At 39.6% G+C, this 27,552-nt stretch overlaps 1 protein-coding gene across 1 annotated transcript; it reads right to left on the bottom strand.

Moving 5' to 3' along the window:
- Nucleotides 1–483: 483 nt before the first annotated feature.
- Nucleotides 484–27,552, bottom strand: SLC35D1 (solute carrier family 35 member D1). Its single transcript, XM_050962931.1, has 12 exons — nt 27,365–27,552; nt 26,411–26,444; nt 26,232–26,318; nt 25,492–25,559; nt 24,451–24,522; nt 23,310–23,378; nt 21,800–21,902; nt 19,473–19,565; nt 10,905–10,972; nt 9,854–9,932; nt 5,718–5,800; nt 484–771 (listed from the first exon to the last, which is right to left on the bottom strand). The coding sequence occupies exons 1-12, from the start codon at nt 27,550–27,552 to the stop codon at nt 663–665; spliced, it is 1,053 nt and encodes a 350-aa protein (XP_050818888.1). The 3' UTR covers nt 484–662.

Here is a 27,552-nt window from a genome sequence, read left to right as displayed (position 1 = left end):
CAGCAACACTTCTACTCACAATACCAACCCGCCCATCCCCACAACTGGCATGATCCCACACCAGGGTTTGTGAGGGCTTCCTCCGAAGGCAGCTCAATGCGCCTGAACTGAGGAATTCTGCCCTGAAAGGGATGCAGGGCTTTTTGAGACCCTGGACATCACCCTGGCCCTTTTAGACAGCATGAAGGGGATGGAGCTGAGTCAATCATTCACCATAAAAGTGAATTACAAATATTTATTATTGCCCATTGATATGCTTAGCTGCAAGACAACCTAGACGCAAGCTAAACTGTAACTGATAGGTTAGGACAAGTTTTCTTGCAAGAAAACAAAACTGTATCTAAGAATATTAACAGTACTCTTGTAAAAATCAAAGTGTTTACATCATCCGTGCACGGTTCTACCACCAGATTGGATCATAATAAATTACAAAAAATTTATGCCTAATAGTCTAGATTAAATTAACCAGCTGTATACCTAATGTGCAGTCAATTATAAATCTCTTTTTAATAAAAATTTTAAAAAGGCAGCATATTTAGATTGTGCAAATGCAGAGTACCAGCATTATTCCATAAGACACCCACATTGTAATATTTTTACTGTATACTGCCAGTGAGCGTTGAATAAAAACAAGGAGTTACTTCTTATAAGTAATCCCCTGGTCATACTGAGCTTTTTCCTTTAATATCCATCTTGATAGTAGCTTCAGACTGCTTGTTCAATTGCTCTTCTGTAAAAGTGATGTAAGAATACACCAGGCTTCCAGCAATACTACAAAACACATTTTTAGATAAAAGAGAAATGATGCATATTAATATTAGAACTCCATGTAAAATACCACATAAGTACCATTCTACATACTCTAAATGTATTTTAAACGTGCATTCCTTCTCCAATTTACTAATTAACACTGTCACCTAGAATCCAGGACAGATATTCTGAATTTTGATTCATTCCTACTATTATACCAAAATATTCACGGATCTCATTATGCAGATATACCAAACACTAGGCCTGGTGGTACAGGAGTTGGGGTGGGCCTATAAATAACTGACCAGCCACAGAAATACAAATTTTTGATTATACTCTGCTGCGCCTCTCCGGTTTTATATAGGCTGCAAAAGGAAGTTAAATTGGTAAAATATGAGGAGTCTGAGCAAGGTGGTTGATTTAGCTAGCTGATTCTCTCCCTGCCCCCTTGAAAATCAATCCTCTCCTCTCCATACACTTCGTATTTTGTTCAATCTGATTTATAATCCATTTTCTCCAACCACTAAATATCTAGAGACTTTAATTTTATTATCACATGTTTCAGTGTTGTGAAGTTACCATTCAGAACATCATAAAGGAAAAAGGAATGTGTGTGTTCTATGCAGAGCTAAAAACAAGAGTTTCTTTCGAGGTCATTTTATTTATTTAGGGTACCCCTTGACCTATGTCAGACCATAAAATACTGTATGCCCAAGTACATTAAAAAGCTTAAGTAACTTCATTCTCTCTTACTACCTTTAGTTACCAATTTAAAATTTGTAACTAAAAAGGTGGAAACAGAGATTGGTCCAAATTTACAGGCTTATGTTAGCAGCACAACCTCTCCACCTTAAAATAGTTTGTTTTTAAATGAAACCAGCAGCACTATTTGGAGACTTTATATAATTTGAGCTGTAAATATTCAGCCAGAGCATTTAAAAAAACCACACTTTAAAAAACCCCAAACAAACCAAGGATGCCTTTTAGATCAGTCAAATGTAGGTCTGGATTGTATCAACTTTCAGTTTATGTGCACTGAATACCAAACCACCCCTGATGTTCCCAGTGGTGCCTAGAACGAGCAGTGCATTCTGACTAGGTGTAGACGCATTTCTGAATGTTTTCAAAAGAGAACCAGGGAGGTATGTGTTTTTTTAAAATGGCTTTTGAAGATAACCATTTAAGTTGGCGAACTGGAGACTGGGGAAGGGGTTGTTTGTTTTAGGTATTCATCAGTTGAAAAGGTAAGGCTCTGGGTTTTGGTTTTTTTAAAATTAACTTTGTTAAGTTATTTTCCCTTATGCGGTCTCAACACATGAACTCTACACAATTACATCGGGTTTGCTGTAGCAGATGATGATTAACGAACCAAGTGGTCCAATTACCTATCCTCATACAGTAGCTAGGACAGGATGCTTCTGAGAAAGGTATGAGACCTCATAAATGCCACAATATGTCAAGGAGGGACAATCTATTCATTACTCCAGCTGATGATTTGCTTATGCTGTGAAGTAAAATGATCGATAACCATAATTTTCTTTAATCCTGATAGTTTAATTGAAGATTGTCATTTCATTCATATGTCAGTCTATTTTAGGGTTTAGCACTGCTGCTCATCACTGTAGTATCTGAGCATCTTCCATGTAAAACAAATTAATAGCAGTAGCAAAGTCCCCAATGCACTTAATCAAGTCTCTGGCACTTCTCCCTTCTGGGGCAAACACACTGTGTGGGGTAGGGTTTTTCAATTTATTAAATTTCTTCTTTTAGTTAGTAGGGGTTTATTGGGTGGAAGGGGGACATCAGTGTTGTGTCATTCTTATGGTGAAAAGGCTTTAGCGAAGGAAGGTTTTCGAGTATTTCCTAAAGATGGTCAGATTCTGGATTCACTTGACCTCTCTAAAAGACTCATTACAGTTGGTATGGCAACCCCTATTTTTTCATGGTGTTTGTGTCTCTCTCTCCTGTATTTTCCACTGCATGCATCTGATGAAGTGGGTTTTAGCCCATAAAAGCTTATGCTCAAATAAATGTGTTAGTCTCTAAGGTGCCACACATACTCCTCATTCTTTTTGTTCCAGAGTGGTATCCCCTCAACAGAGAACACTATATCCCCAGCTCTCACCTCCTAGGTCACAGGCTTTGTGATCTGCACTGTCCCAGAGGAGTGCAGCCGATTGAAATTTGGCTTTTGAAATTTTAAGACCAAAGGTTTAAACTGGCATTGGAAACTAATTAGGAGGCAGTGGAGAGATTTGAGCATGGGCCTAATATGCTCACAGAGCAGCTGGTGCCCATGCATCATCTTCACATACAACAAATCATAGTAACTCCACTGGGAGATTGTTAATGCATGGATCTTGGCCGTCAGGGCCTTGTCTAGGGGGAAGGGACACCACCTTTTTAGGTCGCTCGAGGTAAAAAGAATGTTTAGATATTGATGCTACCTGTCACCCAAGCTTTGGAGTCCAAGAGAGTCCAGAGGCTTCGCAGCACTTTGATGAATGAGGGCTGTGTGCCATCAAAGAAAGGAGAAGACAATCACTCAGCTCAGAGCATTTCCTCCCCTTCCAACTATCACCACTTCGGTCTTGCCAGGGTCCAGCTCGACTCAGCTGCTCTGCATTCAAGCGCTGATTTCTTGTAGGTACTCTAACATTTTAGTAGTGTTGATGCTTTCATCCATTGAGAATGATGCATTTCAGTTTAGTTGACAGCTAGGCCCCCAGCATCTCCCCTCTCTCCCCACAAATTGGTCTCACATAGTTATTGGAGAGAAGTGGGGACAATATGAATCCCTATAGGACCCCAAAGATGAAGCCCTCCAGAAAGGCTAAGCAGTGACAGAGAAGAAGAATTGGAGCCACTGTAGTGGTGGGCCATCTACTCATGTTGCGTCATGCAGCTGTATCTTGTTGTCCACTGTGTCAAAGGCTGCAGAGAGATCCAGCAATGCGAGCACAGAGATCTTGCCCGTGTCCATGGCCACGAGGTATCATATTTTAATGCTGCCAGCACTGCCACTGCTCTGTGCCCTATTTGACAGGTATCCACTATGCTGGCTGATTCACATGCTGGAGCATGGTGATTGCTGATTTCTCAATTATTTTGCCATGGAATGGGAGGTTGGAGACAGGAGTGCAATTGGAGAGATCTTCAGGGTCAAGGGATGTTTTCTTGACAATTGGGTGAACTGTTCCTTTTCCCCCTCAAGGAGTTTGGTAGGTGACTTTTCTTCTCTGCAGGAGGCTCTGACTGCATCCATTAGTAGTGTGCATAATTCTTCATTGGCTTTTTACCAGCCAGGAGGGGCATGGATCCGTTTCACAAGTTCTGGCTCTAATATTTTATAGGGTTTTTTGAGCTTCAGCATGTGTGATCAGGCCAGACTCAGTCAGGGTGGTGGGGCAGATAATACAGTCTAGTCAGGGGTAGAGTTCTTTGTCCATTAGCTTCTTATGTATTCTGTTGATCTCACCAATGTCAACAGCTCCTCTCAGCAGTCAATACTTGGGTCTGGTATCTAAGCTATGCAATCAGGTTCGACTAGCCTGTTCCCAAGTTAAAACAGCTCTGTGGAGGGGAAGGAGAAGGCTTGCTTTTGCCTCCTTTATTGCAGTGGTGTAGTCCTGTAAGACCTGGATGAAGTGGTGATTAGACCAGGAGAGTGGTACGTTGGTGATGCCTCCAATATCTACATGTACACTGAAGGTAGGATCTAACCTATGTCGAGCTGAACAGGGAATCTGGAGTACCATGCTTGGCAGTAGCTCTGTTAGTTCCTTCCAGAAGTTGACTGGCTTTCCATCTGGAGGGCAGTACATGACTACAAGTCCTAGATTCCTCTTGTCCTTCACCTCCCAGATCCTATGGATGCACCTGAAAGATTTAGTTTCTGGGGTGGAATGTTTCTGAATCAGAGCTAGGGTACAAACAGGACTGCTACTCTGTGTCCTCTCCTTTTTGCTGGAGCATTCTGGAGTTTGTCTGGGCTTGTGGCTGGAGGACTAGCTGTGCTAGGGCCAGGTTGGAGGCAGCACTGACCCATAGCCTTGTTTGCATCACTAGAAAGACAAGCGCTTCATCCAAAACAAGATTATGGCCAGCGCTGATTCTGACTGATGACCTTGCATCCAGCAGCAGGAACTTCAGTTATTTTGATCTTCTCCTCTGTTTAATGATGTTACCAATTGAGCAATTGGCTTCAGGCACCTCACTTTTGGATTTATGATTTACCAATTCCTCTTTGAAACTTACAACATCCCTTAGTAATTAGTATAGCAAATAATTTGCTTTTTAAGTTTCAAATGTATACAAATCCTTGAAACAGCTTGAGGGTGACCTAGTATTACTTTACACAGCCTAAAGTTCACCCTCCTACATGTGTTTAGAACAGCAACCAGCATTTCATGTAAAAATAAGATGCTAGGAAGAAAATGTGCTTTTATTTTTATAAAAGATACATCCATAGCAGTCATCCTGAATACACACACACACACACACACACACACACACACACACACACGCTTCTACGAAAGGTTTTATCCCCTTAAAACCCTGCATTTTCCTCTTCCTTTACCTCCAAACAAATCTGTTACCAAAAATGATGGAACATTAAGCTGGTGATACCAAAAAAAAAAAAAAACTTAACTAAAAGCTATGACAAGAGCATGATCCTGCAAGCAATTAGGCACATACTTAATTTTATGCACATAAATCCCTTGATATCAATAGGACAACTCACATCCATAACTGTTTTCAGGATCAAGACTTAACTACTTCCTACTTAATAGCTTTGTAGTGGGTTCCTCCCCACCAGAATTCAAAAAAGTGCAGTTCTATTTTGGAAACTGATCCTATTTGGATGGTTCAATACTACTTTCAGTAATTTAATAGCAAGTTGCTCAATTTACAAGTTATTCTGAAGAGCATTACATACATTCAAGACAAGTCTTCAGTTTTCTTACCTGATATTTAACCCAATGAAGTTTGTCCATGTGAAAATATAGTCTCCTCCAAAAAACATTCCGATATAGGTTATTAATATATTCTGGAAAGGAGGAAAAAAAAGATTAAAAATTCTAAGCAAAATGTGTAAAACAGCTGTTTATGTATATTCCACTGGCATAAACAGGATGTTGAAACAAATAGAAGAGAGTCAGAAGAGATAACTGTGTGAAAGATACTGACATCTGTATTTATAATATTGACTTGAAAGTTACCATATCAGGGCTACTGGAAATATTAAAATATTCAGGCTTTAATTTTTTTTCCTTGTCTTACTGTTTTTCCTTCAGATTGCCCTACTGAGCCCCAAAAATGTTCTCTCCCACCCTGCAAAACAAAGGCTGCAACATAGGGGGGAAAACGCTTCTGCTAGACAACCTTACAACAATGTACCTACAGCACTGAATTCATCAGAAAGCCAGCTGTTCTCTCGCTCTGCCTCCCTTCCTTATCTGCAAGTAGGCAGATGCTGACATGTACAAAAATCCTTACCCTTAAAAAATTATGTATTTCCAAAACAACATATACAGCTGGCAGCCCTAATTCTAGGCCTAATGGCTTCAACAGCAGCTTTTTAGTTCTGATATGTTTTTATTGGTTTCCCATTTTTCCTCAGGCATCACTGGTTTTCTTAAAGACTTCATTTAGATCTCCAGTCATGCCCAAGTTCAATATCCTCAGCTTTCAACCACACAACCATCCACAGGGCTTCTACAGTAGGACTCCATAGGAGCTTAATCTCAGTGCAAGAGGCAAAAGACATTCAAGAATTTACCCAGCAGAGATCCATATACAGATGCTGGAGGCTACAGATAACTATTGAAAACTCATATCAATGAATGGAAAGGAGCCCAGACAGACATGGGAGGGCTCCTGGAGATCATCAGCCCTAAAGGGAAGTTCTGCTCTGGAAAGTGATACCACATAGAAGCCTCTGTATCTTTTCTCTCTATGTATTCCTTGTCTATCCTCTGACCTCTTAACCATGCCAAGCCAAGACACTGGAAGGGTGAGCTGGATTCTGTGGTGGCTCACAAAGCAATGGAATAGTTAACTAATTGCAGGACCAAATCCTATCTTCAATTACACCTGTGCTACCTTATTAGATACAATGGGGTTGCACAGATTTAAATGAGGAAAGAATGTCTTAGAGGTGGTGATATGCCAGAAAGAACAAGTGAAACCTAATAATGTCAATCTATTTATGTAGACTGACTGATTCAACCTATGAATTAGAGGATCTGAAAGGTCTTTCTAATTCCAAATTATAATTCACTGCAATCCTAAACACAGTAATTTCATAATTTCAGTTATATCATACAGCATTATGGTTGGTTTCCAATTGCATAAACATAAGCAAAGTATTATGATTGCAGAAGTGAATTAGGGGGAGTGCATGGAAGGAGAAGCAGGGAGTTCATGCGTGGGTTTGTTCAAGTCTGTGTGTTTTTCTGGGATACCATGATCTACATATGTTATTCCAGTACAAAAAGTACATGGCTCCAACGCCTATAGCACTGGCATTCAGGAGCAGATTGGTTTCACACACTACTGGCCACAGCACTGTAGTATATGCACATGGCTGCCCTATACCTACGCCATAAGGAAAACATACAATGAAGTCTGAAATCAAATAGAAGAGACCTACAGCAATGTCAAGTTGTCAGTGTAACGCACTGAAGTCTCCAGACTTAACTTTAAGGGAAATGTGTAGTTGGAAAAACATTTTATAGAAGTTATTGGTTACTTTCCATTTAAAGGTGAAAATTCTTAAGGGGTTAAGATAGTATAGGCTTCTTTTTTATGTTACTTTGCAAATGCGTGTCTCTAAATGCAAGCATCGGAAGCAAAACTTCCTGATATTATGTGAATAGTAAGATGTTTTATCTACTAATATAGAATCAAGAGACCTTGCTACATCTGATTAATATAAAAAGTTATTGGAGTATAAAATATCTGTATTTATTGAGGAACTAGTAGCTATTTGACATGTTTACTCCTTATTAAAGAATCACCTCTGCATGTATAGTTAAGGGAAAAATTTAATTTATCTGGTTACCATTTAAGTTGAAAGACCCTCTTTAGGAATCGTGAAAACAGCCGTGTTTGGACTCATTTGAAACTATTTCAACTTCTACTAAGCCCTCATGGAATTAAAGGGATATCTCAGAAAGTCAACCGAATAAAAGAAAGGTATTAAAAAACTTTAAAAGACACTTTGAGAATTTCCCACCACAAAGATAAAAGCAATAACCACAAAGTTGAAGAATTACAACCCCGCTGCACATGCATGAGTAGATGTCATATTCACAAGTGGAATATGTTGCCAGGCCCATCCCATGAAGACATTGAGCAAGTGAAAGGTGACAGGAGCTGATATTTGAATCCAGCCAAGCCCCTGAAAGAGGTGAGTCTTCCACCTTCCATCAGACTACAGAAAGAAAACAGACTTGGACACTGGATACTTCAGTTCTCAGCTCAGCCTGTTCACCTCATACCTTCAAATCAACAGCTCTGCAAACAAACTGCAGCAGCAACAAGATAGCTGAGATGACAAACAAGCCAAAAAACAGCATGAAAAAGGAAGCAACCCTCCAGTCTAGCATTGCTTCTGCAACCTGATAACTTCACCAAGACTTTTAACACTGTTGACAAGAAGTTTGCAAAAGCACTGCCAACAAATTAGTTGTAAATTATTCTCATAAAGATCTTACTGGAGTATTGAAATGCTATTGTAAGTATAGTACTAACAGCTTAAACCTGCTAAACAGCAGCTTGTTTAGGCTATGCACTCCTGAAGAGCCGACATAAGCTAACCTTGATAAACTGAAGTAGTGGAATTTAATTTGAATGTAAAAATGAGCAACAAAAATGATTACAGGTCTAGCAACCCTAAAAAAAGGAGGGGGTTTAGTCTGGAGAAGAGAAAACTGAGGGGAACATAACAGCCTTCATGGACGTAAAAGGTTGTTATAAAGAGGAGGGTGATAAATAGTTTTCCTTAACCACTGAGGACAGGACAAGTAGTAATGGGCTTAAATTGCAGCAAGGTAAACTCAAGTTAGACATTAGGAAAAACTTACTAACTGTCAGGGTAATTAAGCACTGGAATAAATTATCTAGGAAGGATGTGGAATCTCCATCACTGGAGGTTTTTAAGAACGTTAGACAAACACCTGTCAGCAATGGTGCAGATAACACCTTAATCTTGCCTCAGTGCAGGGGATTGAACTAGATGACCTATCAAGGTCCCTTCCAGTCCTGCATTTCTAGGATTCCTATGTTTAAATTTCAGTAAATTGCCAGCCTCATAACCTTTCCTTAAAGTGCTTTGGTGTGTTAAACATTACTATTTTAAATTAGTAATTTTTGAATGACTTCATTTAAGTAAACAAGTTACATATTTTCTCCAGATTCATAGGATATAGCTAAGACCACTTACCTCTGCCCATTTGTAAATTGTTTAGGTTAGGAATGATAACCACACAGGATTCACCGACCCTTAAATGAAATTCCTTTACCCGGGTAAAACTATGCTAGTTATCTATGCTCCACTGAGATAGAACTCATTACTGAATTGCAGAATAATACACTTTGGTCTTAATTTATCTAGGGAACAACATCCCCAGAAGCCCAGACTCATTCTCGATGGTGTAATCTCTCCATAATAGAGAAGTACAGAAGAGATTGTGACTGAAATAGCCATTGGTTATAGCTCACGGGTTTCTTTCCTTTCTTTTATTAATGTTATTCATAATTCATAAGTGTGAATATTTTGCTAGGCTTTAGTTATGGTCCCCCACAACACATAGTAAGAACCACAGGTGAGTAAATGAGAGGTCACATCCTTGAATTGGCACTGAGAGAGACAATCATGGAGATTTGGCTTACTGTTTTTGGTTTCTCTAGACTAATTTTATCCTGCAAGTTACTAAGAATTCCTACTTAGCTCTTTATACCCCTTCCAATCATACAAAAGCCTTTGAGAATATAAACATTTATGCTGCTTTTGTAATCATCATACAGGCACTGTTGTAACACAGGAAATGGAAACTTAATAAACTTGACAAATATTTAAGAGATTTATGCAATTTACCTTAATACAGCCAACTATTGTAGTTGTAAGAGCAGAATTATACTGAGTGCAAAGAACTGTGGAGTACATCAAAATAAACCTGCAGCAGAAAAAAAACAAAAAAACCCACAATGTTCAGCTTTTCATCATTTGAGGGTGCATTTGTTATACTAAAATGCCATCTCATGCCCTGCTCTTAATTATATGCCATACTACAGAGTTTCCAAAACTACTTGCTTGAAGAGACCTGTATAATTCACTATGGAGTAATGTTATCTGTCAAAATACACAGCAATAGTGTCCCCACACCATCATGTACACTATATACTATATTGCATTGTACAGGAGGACCTCACTAACTCGCATTAAGAGGGCAACCCTTTTGTGATCATTAAATTTTGGAAATTAGTGAGTGAACAAATAGACCAGAAAACCTAAGTATACTACAGCACAAATTCTACAGGTAGTTTAGTTTGACAGGTATTATTTAGTTTTATTTATAAGAAGTTATGTTTGTAAGTGTCAAACTATATTTTAAAGAAGTAATGAAACCTTAGTAATGACTTCATTACCACATTCCATTGTTTAAGTCTTACTAAGAAGCGGGCCAAAACCACTGGAGTTCGTGGAATCAAGTTCGTAGATTAGCAAAGTGAGAGTTGGTAAGACTCTACTAGTTTGCGTAAAAGGAAATAGTAAAAAATATGCCATTGCTCATAAAAACAGCTCGATTTAAGAAAATAAAAAACATTACGGGTATGCAGTCTCTCCAAAAATCAGAATCTACAGTAGCATCTAAATTTCTAACTCATGAGGCAGCCTTTTAAGGAATAATCTTTCTCCAAACTGTTTTCTGCCACCACTGAAATTGGACTTTCTACTGATTAGTATGTTAACAGCAGAACTTCTCTGCAAAGATTATTCTCTCCACAATTAACATTAATGGGAGTTTTATGTGCCTACTGACTACAGAGCAGGCTCTCATAGTAAGGCACTTCCTTAGTATCTATTGGTGGGGATACAGTAGATACTACTTGGAGGAAACATCACTAAAATTAAAGTAAATCCTTACCCCATTACACATGAGAGTGTAAACTGTATAACGAAGAGTGTATCTGCCCAGCCTTTATATTCCACTGCCTGAAACAAACAAATCCAATCTTAAAAATGAAAAAATGTTCCAAAGTAGACTTTAAACCTTTAACATTTTGCGGCAGTTAATGTGAAAACCAGAAGTGAGCACTAAAGGATCATGGCCATAAGGAGGTCATTCACCAATGCTATTACAGCCTTTGAGTACAGCAACTTAGTCTGAATCCAGATTCTAGAATCACGGGAGGAACGTAAGGCTAAAAGGGACCTTGAGAGGTCACTGAGGCCAGCCCTCTGCACTGTGGCAGGACCAGGAAACATAGACCATCCCTGTATGCAGTGTAGTTGTAGCTGTGTTGGTCACAGGATATTAGAGAGACAATGTGAGTGAGGTAGTATCTTTTACTGGACCAACTTCTGTTTGTGAAAGAAACGATGTCGAGCTTACACATAGCTCTTCTTCAGGTCAGTCAGCCCAGACCTGAAGAGAAGCTCTGTATATGATCGACAGCTTGACTCTCACCAACAGAAGTTGGTCCAGTAAAAGATATTACCTCACCCATCCTGTCTCATTTAGACGATCCCTGATAGGTGTTTTTAAAAACCTCCCAGGATGCTGATTGAACACCCTTCCTTGAAAGCCTATTCAAGAGAGTTAACCTACCTATATAGTTAGAAAGTATTTCCTAGCATCTAACATAAATCTCCCATGCTGCAGACTAAGCCAAATACTTTTTGTCCTATTTTCTGTGGACATGGAGAACAATTGACTGGTCCTCTTTATAGCAGATCTTAACATATTTCAAGACTTATCAGGTCCCCAACCCCTGGCCTGCCTTCTATCAAGACTAAACATGTCTATTTTTTTCTCTCTTTCCTCACAGGTCAGGTTTTCTAATGCTTTTATCATTTTTATTGCTCTCCTCTGGACTCTCCAATTTGTGCACATCTTTCCAAAAGTGTGGTGCCCAGAATTGGACATTGTATTCCAGCTGGGGCCTCACCAGTACCAACCAGAATTGGACAATTACGTCTCATGTCTTACATATGACATGCCTGTTAATACACTCCAGATTAGCAGCCTTTTTTTTTTTACAGCTGCTTTATGATTTGATTCTTAATTTGTAATCCACTATAACCCCCAAATTCTTTTCAGCAGCACTATCATCTAGTCAGTTATTCCTCATTTTGCAGTTGTACATTTCATATTTCCTTCCTAAGTGAAATGCTTTGCACTTATCTTCACTTAATTTCATCTTGTTGGATTCAGACCAACTTTCCAATTTGTCAAGATTATGAATTCTAATCCTGTTCTCCAAAGTGCTTACAAGGCCTCCCAGCTTCGTGTCACCTGCAAATTTCATTTAGCACACTCTATATTCCATTATCCAAGCCATTAATAAAACTCATAGTACTAGACCTAGGACTGTCCCCTATGAGATTCCACTAGATAAACTTCAGGGTGTCACATCAAACCATTTATAACTACTCTATGAGCACGGTCTTTCAACCCGTTGTGCATGCACCCTACAGTAAATTCATCCAGGCCTCATTTCCCTACTTTGCTTTGAGAATGTCATGTGGGACTGTGTCAAAAGCCTTACTAAAATCAAGATATCACATCTATAGCTTCCTCCCTATCCACTAGGCCAGTAATCCTGCCAAAGGAAGAAATTACGTTGGTTTGGCATAATTTGTTCTTGATGTCAGATCTGTGAAGTATTCAAGATACCAGCAGAGGATAGACGCTGTTGGACTCTCACTCTTCTCTTTCCTCTCCCCAATGAGTCTACACAGGAAAACGAGGCAGGCAGTAGTATCCAGCCTTAGCTTCTCGCAATTGCAGACACAGTTTGTTTCTGTCATCCATTTACAGCAATATTCAGCGTAAATAGTGAATGTGGGGAACGTTTGTGAAATAGTGGAAGTGGGGTTAGTGTGCAGTTTAGAAATGATTGCTACCACAGATGCAGCTCCAATGTGAGCAATAAAATATAGATTTTTAAAAAAAAAATAAGTCTAACACTGACGGTGCTAAGCACCTGTTGGCTTGTCTATAAAACTGGTGCCACTTGTAAAAGTCAAGGTGTTTAACAAAACCTGTTTAAATAAAAATAATTTAAAAAAACAATGCAAAATCTGCATTAAAACAAGGCTGCAGTTTAGAGAATTGCGAGTTAATTTTTTTAATGATACAAAGCTTCATGCACAATTAATTGTTCCACAGAATTGTGTTTTAGCCTTTTAGTTCTCCAGCTGTGTCAAAGTTCTTTGCAAAGTAGTTCAGGGGTTCTGAAGCCAAAAGAGCAGCTCAACTACAGATCACATCACCTTGGATATTAAAATCTAACACATACAAAGGCAATTTTAAAGTGTGTGATTGAATAAATTATCAGAAACAGTATTTTGAATGCTGTTTTAGAACAGGGGTTCTCAAACTTCATTGCACCGCAACCCCCTTCTGATTAAAAAAATTACTACACGACACCAGGAGGGGGGACCGAAGCCTGAGCACAGGGGAGGGCAAAGCCTGAGCTCCACCACCCCTGCGCAGGGTGGACCAAAGCCAAAGGGCTTCAGTCCCACGCAGGGAGCCTGTAACCTGAGCCTCGATGCCCAGGGCTGAAGCCCTCAGGCCTCAGGTTTGGCCTCGGGTGGTGGGTTCGGGTTAGGCTGCAGCAAGTCTAAGCCAGCCCTGGTGACCCCATTAAAATGGGACATGACAAACTTTGGGGTTCCAAACTACAATTTGAGAACCGCTGTTTTAAAAAGTTTTTGTAAAAATTAACAAAGTTTCACTTCTTTACTGGTGCCAAGCGTACCTCTAACCTGTAATAAAAGATCCACAGCAGGGCTGTGGTTAGCCGTCAGCTGACTCACGCTCATCGGCTAAAAATAGCTGTGTAGACATTCATGCTCCCCTTCATGGGGTCCCAGAGACTGGATTCCAGCCTGACCATCCACACAGCACTTTTACACCTATAAAGCCACCCAGCGAGCCCAAGTCAGCTGACATGGATCAGCTACAGGTGTTTAACTGCAGCGTAGACATACCTTGGGAGAGTAACAACCTGTTATTCAAACGCAGTTGCTAATACTGCTATTGGGATTTGAGGTCCATCAATTTCTAAATGATTTACATTTAGAACAGGCAAACAGTTACTAATGCCAATCCACAGCAGATGCTGTCAACTGGCTAATCAAACCCCAGTCGTAGTATTATGAATGGCTTTGAGAATGAGTTATTTGTCTCACAATGGTATAATGTCTATTCCACTTTATACCTGAAGATTACTGTAACACATATACTACATCTATAAACACACACGCACTCCACGTGTGTGTGCGCCAGATTATAAATACATACATGCTTTTAAAAACACCTATGCTACACAATAATTAGACTTGGCAGAATTAGATTTTTTTTTTAACTAATTTCTATGGATAATAAATAAAAAAGCTTAAAATAAATATCAGTCAAAATTATGTGTTAAGCATTTTTTCCCTATTTTCATCTATTTAAATGTTCACAGTTGTGGGAAATTATGAGAGGGTGACAATTATTTAATGACAGTAGACAGACTCAGAATGTTAAAGCATTATACACATTAAAACACGAAGTGTCACCACATATCAAAATATAAAGTAATTATGCTTAATTCAAACTCTAAAAATTCTCAAGCAACATTTTTCTTACTTTTCCTATCTAAACGTCAATGCTCATCCGTGGAAATATTTTTTCATCAGTTCGTATGTGTACTCTGAAATTGACATTTACCAATAAAAATCTAATCCCTCCAAACCAAACAATACACTAATGCCACAAAAATCTGTTTGTTCCATATAGCCAACTATTGCAAGGTAGAAAATACTGAAGACAAAATACAGTTTTTATTGTGTTCTACAATAAAAGTAGAGAGGTTAATAAAGTAAACTATGATGCTTTCATATTAGAAGTAGGTGTGCAATTTGGCGCCTGTACCATTCTCTGTAATGAAAGGTGCTGTGAACATTAGTTTAGAGAAAAATCCAAGCAGCACAGAGTTTAACTTCATATGGGACCCTTTGTTTGTTGTTATTGTTAGCTCCATTAATACCTGTGCCACCTTCAAACACCATGCTGAACCATGAAAAAAGAAAAGCAGAAGATACCTTAATGAAACAAAGACTACTACACAACCAACAATGGGACCAGCAGAAAATTGGAGGAGTGAGAAAGACAGGTGTGCTTAGGGGGTGAGTGGGGAGGAACATGGGAGGGAAGAGAAAAGGAAATAATTCCTGGTGCTTCACTTCCTGACCCAGTAGGTGAATTTCATGCTGTAGAGCAGCGATACTCGGACTGAGGCTCACGAGCCACAAGTCTACTGAGGCTCTTTGCAACACATGATGTTAAAACACTGATTTAATTACATTTAAGTTATTAACCAGTCAGGATGCTTCTACTGTTTTATTAACCAATGAAGTTTTCAGCTTCCACTAAGTTCTTAACTTATTTTGCTGTGATAAAATTTGTGTGTGTATGTGTTTTAGTAGTCTAGTGAATGAAACAATGAATTCACACTACTATGGCTCTTTTGGGTAATGCTGATTGCTAACTGGGTTAAGTATCCCTGCTGCCCAGAATATGTCTCATGTCATTCCAACAGCAATCAGTCCAGCTGATTAAGGAACCCTATTCATTCAAAGGGAAGATTACTAGAACACAGGAAGGAGATTTAAATATTGCTAACAATCTCACAGCTGTAACAGTTCTGAGGTGTTCTCCTTGGAGTGAACAGGAACTGCATCTTGCTGTTATCTTGTATGACTAGAGGCCATAAAATACTAGGAGATAACACATTGCTAGAGTTAACATGACAATGAACTAAGCTTCACAGAACATTTAGCAGTGCATTATTAATGGGTTTGGCTCTATGTCCTTTGAGTTTACCTACATGGCTGCTTAAAAGTTGCTTAGTATCTAGGGGCTTGTCTTTACTATGGTGGTAAGTTGACCTAAGTTACGCTACTCTAGCTACATGAACAATGTAACTGGAGTCGATGTCGCTTAGGTCAACTTATCCTGGCGTCTTCACTATGCTACATCTACAGGAGACTCTCTCTGGTCAACTTACCTCAGGCCTGGTCTACACTGGGGGGAGGAAATTGATCTCAGTTATGCAACTTCAGCTATGTGAATAAGTCGACGTACTTTGACTTACTGCAGTGAAGACACCGCAGTAAGAAGATCTATGGCTGATGTTCCCCCATCAACTCCACCTGTGACTCTCACCATGGTGGAGTACCGGAGTTGACAGGAGTGTGCTCGGCAGTTCGTTTATCGTGTCTAGACCTGCTAAATCGACACCTGCTGCATCGATTGCAGCAATGTTCATCTCCCTGGTAGCAAAGACAAGCCCTAGGATGGGGAAAAGTCTCTTGCTTTCTTTGCCTATCTTAACTATACTGTTCTGAGTTGGTTTTGTTCAAGTAGAACTCTTACATTAGTACATGTCTTGATTTCTATTATGTAGCCATCTGATGATAGACTTCTTCATTAATACTTTGCCATGGAAGCATAGCTTTGACACTCACCAAAGCTCAATTTAGTTCTAGTCTGGTTTCTGCCTAGTTGAGGGAAATAGTACTGAGCGTACAGCCTCTGTTCTAAGATATTCTGAGAAGAGCAGTATCTCTCCCTTCGGGTCTGTCTTACATGTCCCTGCTGACACAACTGCTCTAGAATCTCATTTTCTTTGTAACTAGATCTAAAGCCAACTACAGATTCCATTTCAAAGCTATCCTAACCACAGACACCTCCTTTGTATACTGTAACTCAGCAGTAGGTTTGAGGTGGAAAGCATCCATAATTAAAAATGCTCTACAGACATACAGCTGTACACATACAACAAATATTAACATCCAGCAGAGTTTAGCATTAAAAACTACAGTAATGCTTAAAAGCCTCCCCACAATCTAAGATCCTAGATATTGATCATTATTTCTCTGGATGACAGACAACCGCACAACTGGCCAGATGACTTCAGACATTTAACAATAGTCATGTCAGATGCCTGAAAACTAACATTCGCAATTTAAAGCAACAGGCCTCCATGCCAGAAGCATTTTTATTTATTTTTAAATATAAATATACACAAACACCCCAGTCAGTACTAGAGAAAACACAGATTCTCGCCCCCATGCATGTGTAGTATCAGAAGGGTCCCTGGCTGGATATATTTCCCAATTTACTACATAATGTCCCCTTTAAAGTATTTTAGAGTGGAAGGATGGGCCAGTGGTTAGTGCCCTAGGTTCAATTCCCTGATCCACCACATACTTCCTGTGTGAGTTCGCGCAAGTCACTTGGGAACTGAGCCTCAGTTCCCATCTGTAAAATGTGGATAATAGTATAGAACACTATAGCAGTATTTCACATGGGTGTTGAGAGAATAAACACATGAAAGATTGTGAGGCGCTCAGATGGCTGAAGTGGGGGGCCATGTACATACTTGAAACTGACGTAAAAAAAGCCAGCTGACTGACCAGTAAAAGAGACTTAAACCTACCAGCTTCACTGAGGTTTATTCACTTCATTGCCAGGAATTATTTAGATGTAAATTTTGCTTGCACTCAGCACATAGCCATTTCTGCCTGCTGTGGAACTGGGAATTCAACAAGATGTCGGTACCTTTGACATTGTTTAATGAAACACTACATATAACTATGACAAATCATTTACATGCTTTGATAATGGGAAAATGTTATCAACTTTTATTACAAACATTTTCCTATGGATGTGAAATCTTTTTGTCTGATAGTTAACCCTCCACAAAAATCCAGTTTTTGAGCATATTCACATAACTGACGGCCACTCTCCTCCTGTGGCTACACTTTTTATTATTGCATTATTAATGCATTTTTGGATTAGCAGAGAATGCAAAAAAATTAGTATGAGGATATGCTTTAGAAAAAACATTGAAATAAGCACACACATTTATTAAATAAAGTTTCATAACATGGTCAATTTCCTAAGACTAAGTTAAACAGAATAAGTCTTTGTTCACCTTCATTGCCAAGATCTTTTTCAGAGAACAAAAGAAAGTTTATTCAAAAAATTGGGATGAGGAAGTTTCTACACATACTGTGAATACACAGACTCTACAGAGTAGCACAAAGCTGACATTCAACTCCATGTTTGTTGGCTCCGATTTATAAATGAGTAAATTTTCCTCAAATATATTCCAGCTGAGTTGTTTTTGGCCTATCTGAGAGAGGAGTGGGGGTGAGGTGGGGAGCACGGACACTCTGAAATATTTTCTGTTCACACCCAGTTTTCATATACTCATGATCTAAGCCATTGCCAGCATTATGATTATTAGTTACATTAAACTTCTAATTAAACAGAAAAGATATTCCAACGAGTAGATGTAGCTTTAGATCACAAGACTTCCTATTTAAATGTCTATGCAGCATCACAAACATCCCAAAATAGTGTATAGTAAGCATACGTGGCTTGTGATTTTATTATAGTAACAATGCTAGTAATTGCTTTCTGTGATTGTCTGTTTTCTCTACTGATATGTAAGAGATTTACTCACCTAACTGATATTAATATTAAATGGCATTACCCATATAAATTCCTTTTGTGTGAATGATAAAGGATATTCCTCCCACCATCCCCAATATTTAGCTGCTCTACCATTTCACTTTTTAGTATAAGTTATCTATGGGTAAAAGTCTCAAGTAGTATCAATTTTGGGGGAACATATCTCAATTTATTTTACTAAGTGATGTGCAAGATCAATGCTTGTGTCAGTCCTAGAAGAACAAATTAAGCACACTTGCATGTAAGTTCTAAATTTGCATACAGATGTTAAACGCATTGATCTGCAGGCAGGCAGACAATATACTGGTGAGTTGATATTAGCAAATATTAAATATTTACAGTGTTCAAAATCCACCATAAAAACCCAACTACCTCTACAATTCAAAAAGGAAAAAAATCCAAGAAGTCTGCAGTGTTTCACTTTCTAGTACAAGCTGATCAGCAATAAACCTACTCCGAAATCTCCACTTCTTCCTAGTACTTGATTTTAATTATTCCTCTTTAGGAAAAAGGAATTACTTAGTCCTTACAAAGATCAGTATAAAGCCATTCCATGGATTTCATCAGAAATAAAGTGTCTTTTTTCAACAGTCACTAATTCTCTTAACGCCTTATACTTAAAGTTATAGGAAACTCTGGTTTCTTCAGTTCTCCCTCCAAAAATGATCCCTTACATCCAAATTCAGTATATGCCATATATGATTTACAAACAGAGCAGGGGGGGGAAAACTATATAGTATAGTTTTACATTTACATATAAATGGCAAATTTTGTAAAAAAGCAAACAAAAACAAGTTGATAAGTTACAGGAAATAGAAAGTCATTCTGCATTCACATCTGAGTTATAATGAACAGCAAAAAACCAAACCCCATTTTCTCTGGCAATACAGAAGCATATACTTGACAGAAATGTTTACTGTGCAACTAAAGACTTGCAATGTGGAACAAGAGTCCTACCTTTTGCACATCTCCTGTGAAATAGGCTATGGCCAAGGTGGGAAGAATCATAAACAGTGCATTGTAATAAAGGAGACCATACTTTCCCAGCTCCTAGGAACAGGAAATAGTTGCATATTTAGGTTGGCTCCACAAAACAGAGACATAAAATCTTATACATAAAGCTACACAAAGCCAGGTCTCATCTGTAAAATGAATGTGGTATTCATGCCAGTTAGAAGTGAAACAGGGACATTTTAAATATTATGAAATAAACCTGTCTTGCATATGATACTTTTAGAACCACTGGGTGAATTCTGTGCTTGGATGTTCTTTCAGAGACCCATAAAGACATTGCTGAAATATTAACAACCATCAATATTTGGGTCTTAAAAACTCATGCACACTTTCAGGGACACAGCCATGTTTCATTTCAGGTAGAGAAAGCACTTTGGTTTGGAATTCATAGAGAAGACAGAGAGGCCAGGTGTTCATCAGAATATGAGCAGTGCCTGGGCACCCTGTAAGTAAATGACCTCCATGGGCCCCACAACCAACCATGGACGTAGACAGAGCCAAACTGTGTTGGACCTGAAGAAGAGCTCTGTGTAGCTCAAAAGTCTGTCTCTTTCCCCAACAGAAATTGGTCCAATAAAAGATATTACTTCACTCATTTGTCTCTCCTGGACACCTGAAGCAGGAATCATGACTGAGCCCTCATTCTGGTTGAGTTTTCTGTATCATTATGGTTTGGCCTGTTTACACCAGCAGCCAAAGCATTCAATAATAATTTTCTGAGAGAGGAGGCAAGGTGCATTGTTGGGGGAGTTTTGACATGGGGTATCTCAAACACAGACAGGAAGAAGAGTGTACCCTCCAGCAGGTTTGATGGAGCACTGTTTACCAGACTTGTAAAATTCTCTCTTATATTTTGTTCATTAGGCAATACTTTTACCTAGTTTGACTTCCATACAGCAGGCTTGGACACCTGGTTATAGTTATCATTAATCAAATGGAAGTGTCTTCACTGTCAAACAGATTGCAGCTATGCCCTGCAGCACTTTAAGATTGCAGGATACGTTTATAATGCTAAAATGGTCTAGGACAGCCCGCAGAAGAACAGATACACCTACAGCATACCTAGCTCAAAATTTTGCCATTTCCCATAGCAGCAGACTGGTGACATAAGCCACCTTATTCACACACAAGTTGCCTTCTCCTATGCTCAAAATATTCTATGCTACACAAAAACATGTAACTTCATCACAGGAAACAAAAGGAGAAGATGACAACTAAGTAAAGCATTTTAAGGAACAGACTCAACATTCACAATAAATATAATCAAGAAAATGCTTCGTATCACAGACGATACCCCCAATTTATTTATAGTGGCTTGCACTTGTATCTTCCTGGTTAGATTAATAGAAATGGAGTTCACTAGCAATGTAAAAGGTTTGTTCTCCACCTTGTAGTTAAAAGTTACACTTAGCCCTCACACTATATGTTGTGAACATCTGAGAAGCTCGTCCTTATACTTTCAGGGTAGCCTAAACAATCAGTTTCTCTCTTTCTCAGATGTTGAACTACTAGGAACTTGGCAATACTGCTGAGACCCTAACTGAATAGAGCACATATATGTTCAGTGTTTCTAAGGAGATGAACAGGGACTCCCAATTGCCCCAAAGTACACTATAGAGCCCGTGTTGAAAAACTACACAGTTGCAACAATAAGGACAGAAGTTCATTTTCAGAGCTGGCTGCAGAAAAAAAAAAAGGTAGAATAGGCTGACATATCAGCTCTCCCTGCCTTTGAAAGCAGTGGGAGGGAGGATGTGATCAGTTCACTGTCTAGTGAAGAACCAGGTTTTTAATTCTTTTAAATGACCCTGACTTCGTAGCCAAACAGCCAAATCTATTATTTCACCCAGATACAAATAAACATAGCTCCAACAACAGTGAATTGGTTATGCTTACAGTTTGATAAAACTGAATTTACAGTTTATATCAAAATACATGCAACTGTATTTGCAAATTAAACAAAAGTGTCAAGTTAAGATCCAGAATTCAAGACAAACACAAAAATCAGGAGCTACAAAAGTTCTACTGTAATAACAGTGAGAAGATGTGATGAGTTCAGTGACAGAGCACAATACCTGGGGGAATGAACAATTCATCCAAACACCATAATACCAGCTGCAGAATACACTTACATTTTCAGTCTCCACCAATTAGCTTTCTATTCATTAACCCAGAATGTTCAAAATTTTAAAAGTGGTGATGTTGTAGATTAGCTGTTACTTTGCAACACAATAATGTCATTCTTAAAGTGAAAACTGAAGTCAGCCTACCTTTGAATCCAGTTTCTGTTTTACATATGCACCATTTGCAGCTGTCAAGACATCATTAATCAGGATAAAAATATATCCTTCTAGATCAAACGCCAAGTCAGCACTGGAGGGGGAAATTAAGAATTTAAATTGCTCAGAGTGTAACATTAATAGAACTCCTCCATGTTATATTTTGTCTATAAGTTCCATGTAGAAAAGGCATTTCCAGTGAGCTTACCTGGCAGCCTAGACTCTGCATTTGAGGCACTGAGGTAAGACTCAATATAACAAACGCTGCATTCAGTACTACTAACTGTACAAACTAAGGCCCCGATCCCATGAATGCCACAAATGTTTACACATGCTTAACTTTACTAGCATGAGCTTGAAATCATTGGAACTACTCCTGATAGTAAAGTCCAGCACATGCCTAAGTGTTTGAGAATGGGGGCGTTAGTCTGGGACTGAAAGTCATTTTCTCCAGTTCTGGACTTCTTTTTTAAATGAAAACATACAAACATTAGGCCATTAACTAGCAGTCTACTCTTCTCACAGGTGAAGAAGTGAGTTTTTTCCACTCACCTTGCCCTAACAATGAAATTCAATGTTTTGCACAACTTCAGCAATTTCCATTTAAAAGGATCATAAAATATTTTAAAATTAAGATTTGACGTGACAACTTAAGCCTTGTTTACACTAGAAAATTCAATCACTTTCACTCATACTGATATAAAGGCGCTTGTATCAGTATACTTTATTTACCTGCTAGAAGGGGAATAAGTTATAGTGGTAAAAGATACCTTAATATCAATATAACTGCATCCACACTAGGGCTTTTACTGGTATAATAAGAAGTCACACCCCTAACCAAAACAGCAGAACTTTGATTGCAGACCAGGCCTCACCCCCATTTTCTACATCAGGGGCTGGCAACCTCTGGCACACGTTTCGCCAGGGTAAACAACCTGGCGGGCCGGGCCAGTTTGTTTACCTGCCGCATCGACAGGTTCGGCCAGTCACGGCTCCCACTGGCCGCGGTTCACCATCCTAGGCTCATGGGGGTGGCGGGAAGCCGCGGACAGCATATCCCTTGGCCAGCACCGCTTCCCACAGCCCCCATTGGCCTGGGACGGTGAACTGCGGCCAGTGGCAGCTGTCAACATGGCAGGCAAACAAACTGGGCCGGCCCACCAGGGTGCTTACCCTGGCGAGCCGCGTGCCAGAGGTTGCCGACCCCTGATCTACATGAAGGCTTTACCATAACCATCCCAGACAGTGGAAAAAACAGAAGTTGAACAAGGACAAGTTATGCTTTTAAGTTTAGAATTTTCTAGCTGGTCTATCTATTGCAGAGCATGCTGGCAGGATTTCATCATTTAAGTGCTACCGTTAAACTATTACAGTTTATGCATTCTAATTAACTTTGTAAACTAACCAGCATAGTCTGTACAAGTCATTTAAAAGACAAATAATATAAACTGTAAAAAGCTGTGCAATATAAAGTGGAATGGATAAAAGCTTGAAATCTTACCTAGCAGCTACAAATGCACCAATTATCATTGCAAACACTGTCATTTGAATGCCCCAAGAAAATTTCTTCCTGAAAAAAAAAAACGATACAAGAACCTTACTATCACTCATAAGCACAGTTCAATTTTTACATCGCAGCGCCATTTCTAGTACTAAGGGAAAAGCATTTGCTCTGGTCACACTTCTGACTTCCTGGTGAAGAATCAACATATTAGAAGCAAGATCAGAAATTCTGGAAGAGCAGAATACTTATGATTTTTTAATTAGGACTGATGAGGTGTAATACTTTAGTAAGTACTGTCTGAGCCCACTATAAAGATTTCAGCTTGGCGTTGCAGAACTAGCCCCAGTATTAGAGAATCTGAACATCTATTTGAGCTATTATCACTGTGGACCAGAAAAATGCCATAATGCTGTGGTGACTGGCCACTAACACTGACTAGCCTGCGAATAGGTGACAACCAGGGATGACAACCAGGGGGAGGGGGGAAAAACATCAGTAATACACAGCGTGAGTGACTCTCATTCAATGTGGTGTAACTCTGGAATAGCCTTCTACCCAAAGAATTACAGGGTAAGAAGACTGACAAACCTACCTATACATACAGAATTAATGATCTTGCCTACACTGTAAGTAAACAGTGCAAGACTCCAACTACATCAAGACAATTAATCTAGAGATTTGACATCAACCAAGACTGCCAAAATACAGTACACCCTCATTGTAAGGAATTAACTGTGTATTAACCATCTGGCATATGGACATAATCCTCATGCAGAGTCAGCCTAGTGACAAATATGATAGAGACGCAGCGTAGAAAGTGCATTAGTGTAAGAATCTTAACATTTTCCTCCCTTAGCGATGCAGTTAAATATATAAACTTAATGCATTAGATGTTTTTTTCTTTGATAAAAACATGAAGGTGAATGACCCATTTAGCATAAGATAATACTCTAAGAAAATAATGTATTATCAGTGCTCTCTCTCTTCCTTGCCCCATTTTTCTAAAGCCCAATTTATGGCCAACTAAATCTGACTGCACAAATCCTCTACCCGCAAAGGCTTACTAAAATGTTGCAACCACTTTAACAATCTTAAAAATGATATGAATAAAAGATTGATACTTTTGGAAATAACTCACTTGAGTAAAATTCCTTCAGCAAACATTGTAAACAGAATAGAAAACCTTCTCAGAACCGTGAACATTGGCAAGCTGCAAAAGAAAAATATAGGATTAAACATGGGGGAAAAAAATTATGAAACTCCACAGACACGTTACACCCCAAGCTCATCCCCACAGTGATACTCTGAATCAACACTAAGTTACTTCATAGGAACCAAGATAAAGATGAAAATCAGAAAACACAAAACTACCACAACAGTAAGGATTCCATGGCATCCCTCCTGGAAATCATTCATTCCACAGCCAAAAGGTACTACTTACACCTGTTAAGAACTTTTCACAGGAGAAAGTCTCCATCTCCTACCAGCTGGATATAGTGCATGTTACTTTCAGAGGTTAACAATAATTTGATTTTCTAATACTATTTTCAAGCTCAAATCTATGAAATCCAGAGCAACAAATGAAGGTTGATTATATTTATTACCAAATGTATCTAAATATCTTAAGGCTTCACACAGTTCAATGTAAATAATCAAGTTGTATTATAATGAAAAAAGCATTCCATGAATAGATGTGTAGCTGATTGTGGGGTTCTCTCCCACTTTCCTTCAAAATAATGTCTCTTCAAATCAGCTAAGTCATACCATTTTCTCCCTCCTTCCCCCCAACCCTTCGCCCCAGCAGATCCAAAGGCCAGCATCTTTTAGTACAGCCTCTCCCCATGCCTTTCTTTCTGCCTCCCCAGATGCTTTTCAAGCGTAAGAACAGAGACTCCTCTAAGATCATAGGAATAAGCTTCATTGGATACACTGACAGATCACTAAATGCCAGTCAGGAGAGTGTCATCTTGTGATTTATGCCTTTTTTTTTTTAAATAAAAACTTGCACATTCAAAGGCCAGGAAAGAGACCTCGATTACTACTTGCCAGATAATAGTTATAATCCTCATTCCCCTACATTGCCACAAATCAAGCCCATGGTGATATTAAAGATCAGTTTCACCTTTATGTACAATCATAACACATTATAACCTCACTAAATAATAAAAGTTATCCGTACTTCAGTTTCTTTGTGCTGAACAGTCCTGTGATTTGGTTCCCAAAATATAGAAAAGGTAGTGGAAACGTCTAGAAAATTACAAGAGGGACAACACTCAATAAAAAATAAGACAGCTAAGAAAACTATCCATTCACATAGTAACGTGGTTACATGATCAGAGTTCTTCAATTCTGAAATGCTTAGTTCTCACACGCACATTCAGACATCAGATAATATAGTAAAGCACTGACTCTATAAGAGCTTTCAATTATGGAACCATCTCAGCATGGAGACAAGCAAAAACATTTGTGCAGCCTACTTTAACACATGAGTTACAACACACACACACATTCAGAAAAATGCATTTATCTTAAGCAATAATTTGTGAAACATCAACTGAACATCTTTGGTTGCATATAGATACCATCTTTAAAATTAACGGCAACATAAACTTGGGGAAAAGGTACATATATGAAAATACAAAAATAAATACAGAGTTACAACAACTGCTTTACATAGCAGAATTCTGTGCTGAATTGCATAATGTAATAAGGCAGAAACCATGTTATATTTGATGAATAAAGTATTTTAAAATAGTATATTTTTAAATAAAAAGCATTCTCTCTTTCAAGTCTAGCTAACAGCACTAGATGTTAGTTAACTTTTTAAAGAATATGCACATTTTAAAGTGCTTATACCTTAAAAGGATAGTAAGAACTGTATTTTACTTTAGACACTCTGAGGGGAAAAAAATGTTTTACCTTTCGAGGTATATTTCTGTCAAAGTCTGGAAACTTCACCACCCTGAGCGCCTTTCCCACCCAAAGCACAGTCACCGTGGCCACCATCTATAAGAGGAGCACAAAACACTCACTGTTCCATCACAACCACCCCTCCCATGCATTACTAGAAACATGCAATATTCAGGAATCCAACTAACCTGGCCTAGTCCAACACATAGTGAGGAGGGAAATCTATAGTAAAAAAAAATAAAATACAAAAGTCAGCAAAGTCAACATTGTACCTTCAGTCAATCACGTTCTAGAGAGAGAAACACCCCATTAAAATGCAATCTGCCCTCCTTTCAAAGTTTGCTCTTTAGCTAAGCCTTAATGCAAGCCTTTGAATATTTGTCTTAAAGCATTTCCTGGCCAAAGCTTAAAAAAAGCTGGCTCTACCAGCCGAGCTAACAGCAAACAACAGCCATGACCCTACAGCTTTGGGATGCTAACGGTTTGTTCTCCCTGCCTCACGTTCTCAATGACTCTGAACACTTCCATGCAGGCAGTGAACCTGCTCCCCAGCCTGCTCCACACCTGGGGAACTAACTCCCCAGCCGTTAGCTAGCGAGCTCATCCAAACCTTACAACAACCCGATGCAGCAAGTGCCAAGCAAGACTCACAGCGTGTTAGGGTGACCAGATGTCCCGATTTTATATGGCCAGTCCTGATTTGGGGGGCTCTCTTATATAGGCTCCTATCACCCCCACCACACACACACACACACACGTGCCGATTTTTTAGACTTGCTGTCTGGTCACACTACAGCGTGTAGCTAAGCTGGGGGCCAGGATCAAAACACCCTCTGCAGCCGGGGAAGGCAGAGGGAGGGAGGGCGAACCCCCCACCCCTGTGCCCGCAGCCGGGGAAGGCAGAGGGGGGCGCCCCACTGGTCTATCCATGGGGTTTCAGCTGATACCCCCTGCCCCGCTCGGTGCTGTGACCGAGCAGTTCCCCCGTGCGAAGCATCCCCCGGACCCGGCGGGGGGAGCCCTGCTCCGGGCCCCGCCGCATGGGTTAATGTGCAGCCAGCCCCAGCCCCTGCTCCCGCTCGCGGCGCCGACCTCTGCCCGGAGCCCAGCGGCGCGGCGCGGCGCGGCCCGGCCCGGCTCACCCGTAGCTGGTGAGGACGCTCTTGTTCACCACCACGATGAGGAAGGAGCTGAACCCGTAAAGCGCCGCCGCCAGCAGCTTGAGGCAGACGCTGAGGCTCGGGGCCGCCATGCCCGGCTCCTCATCTCCGCCAGCGGGGCCTTGTCGCGGCGCCCCGGCTGCCTGGCGTCTGCGCGCGGCGGCCGACAT

This window comes from Gopherus flavomarginatus, chromosome 7 (assembly GCF_025201925.1).
Source record: "Gopherus flavomarginatus isolate rGopFla2 chromosome 7, rGopFla2.mat.asm, whole genome shotgun sequence".
Classification (NCBI taxonomy): Eukaryota; Metazoa; Chordata; order Testudines; family Testudinidae; genus Gopherus; species Gopherus flavomarginatus.
Note: the sequence above shows the minus strand (reverse complement) of the source record. Positions and strands in the feature narration are given on the sequence as shown.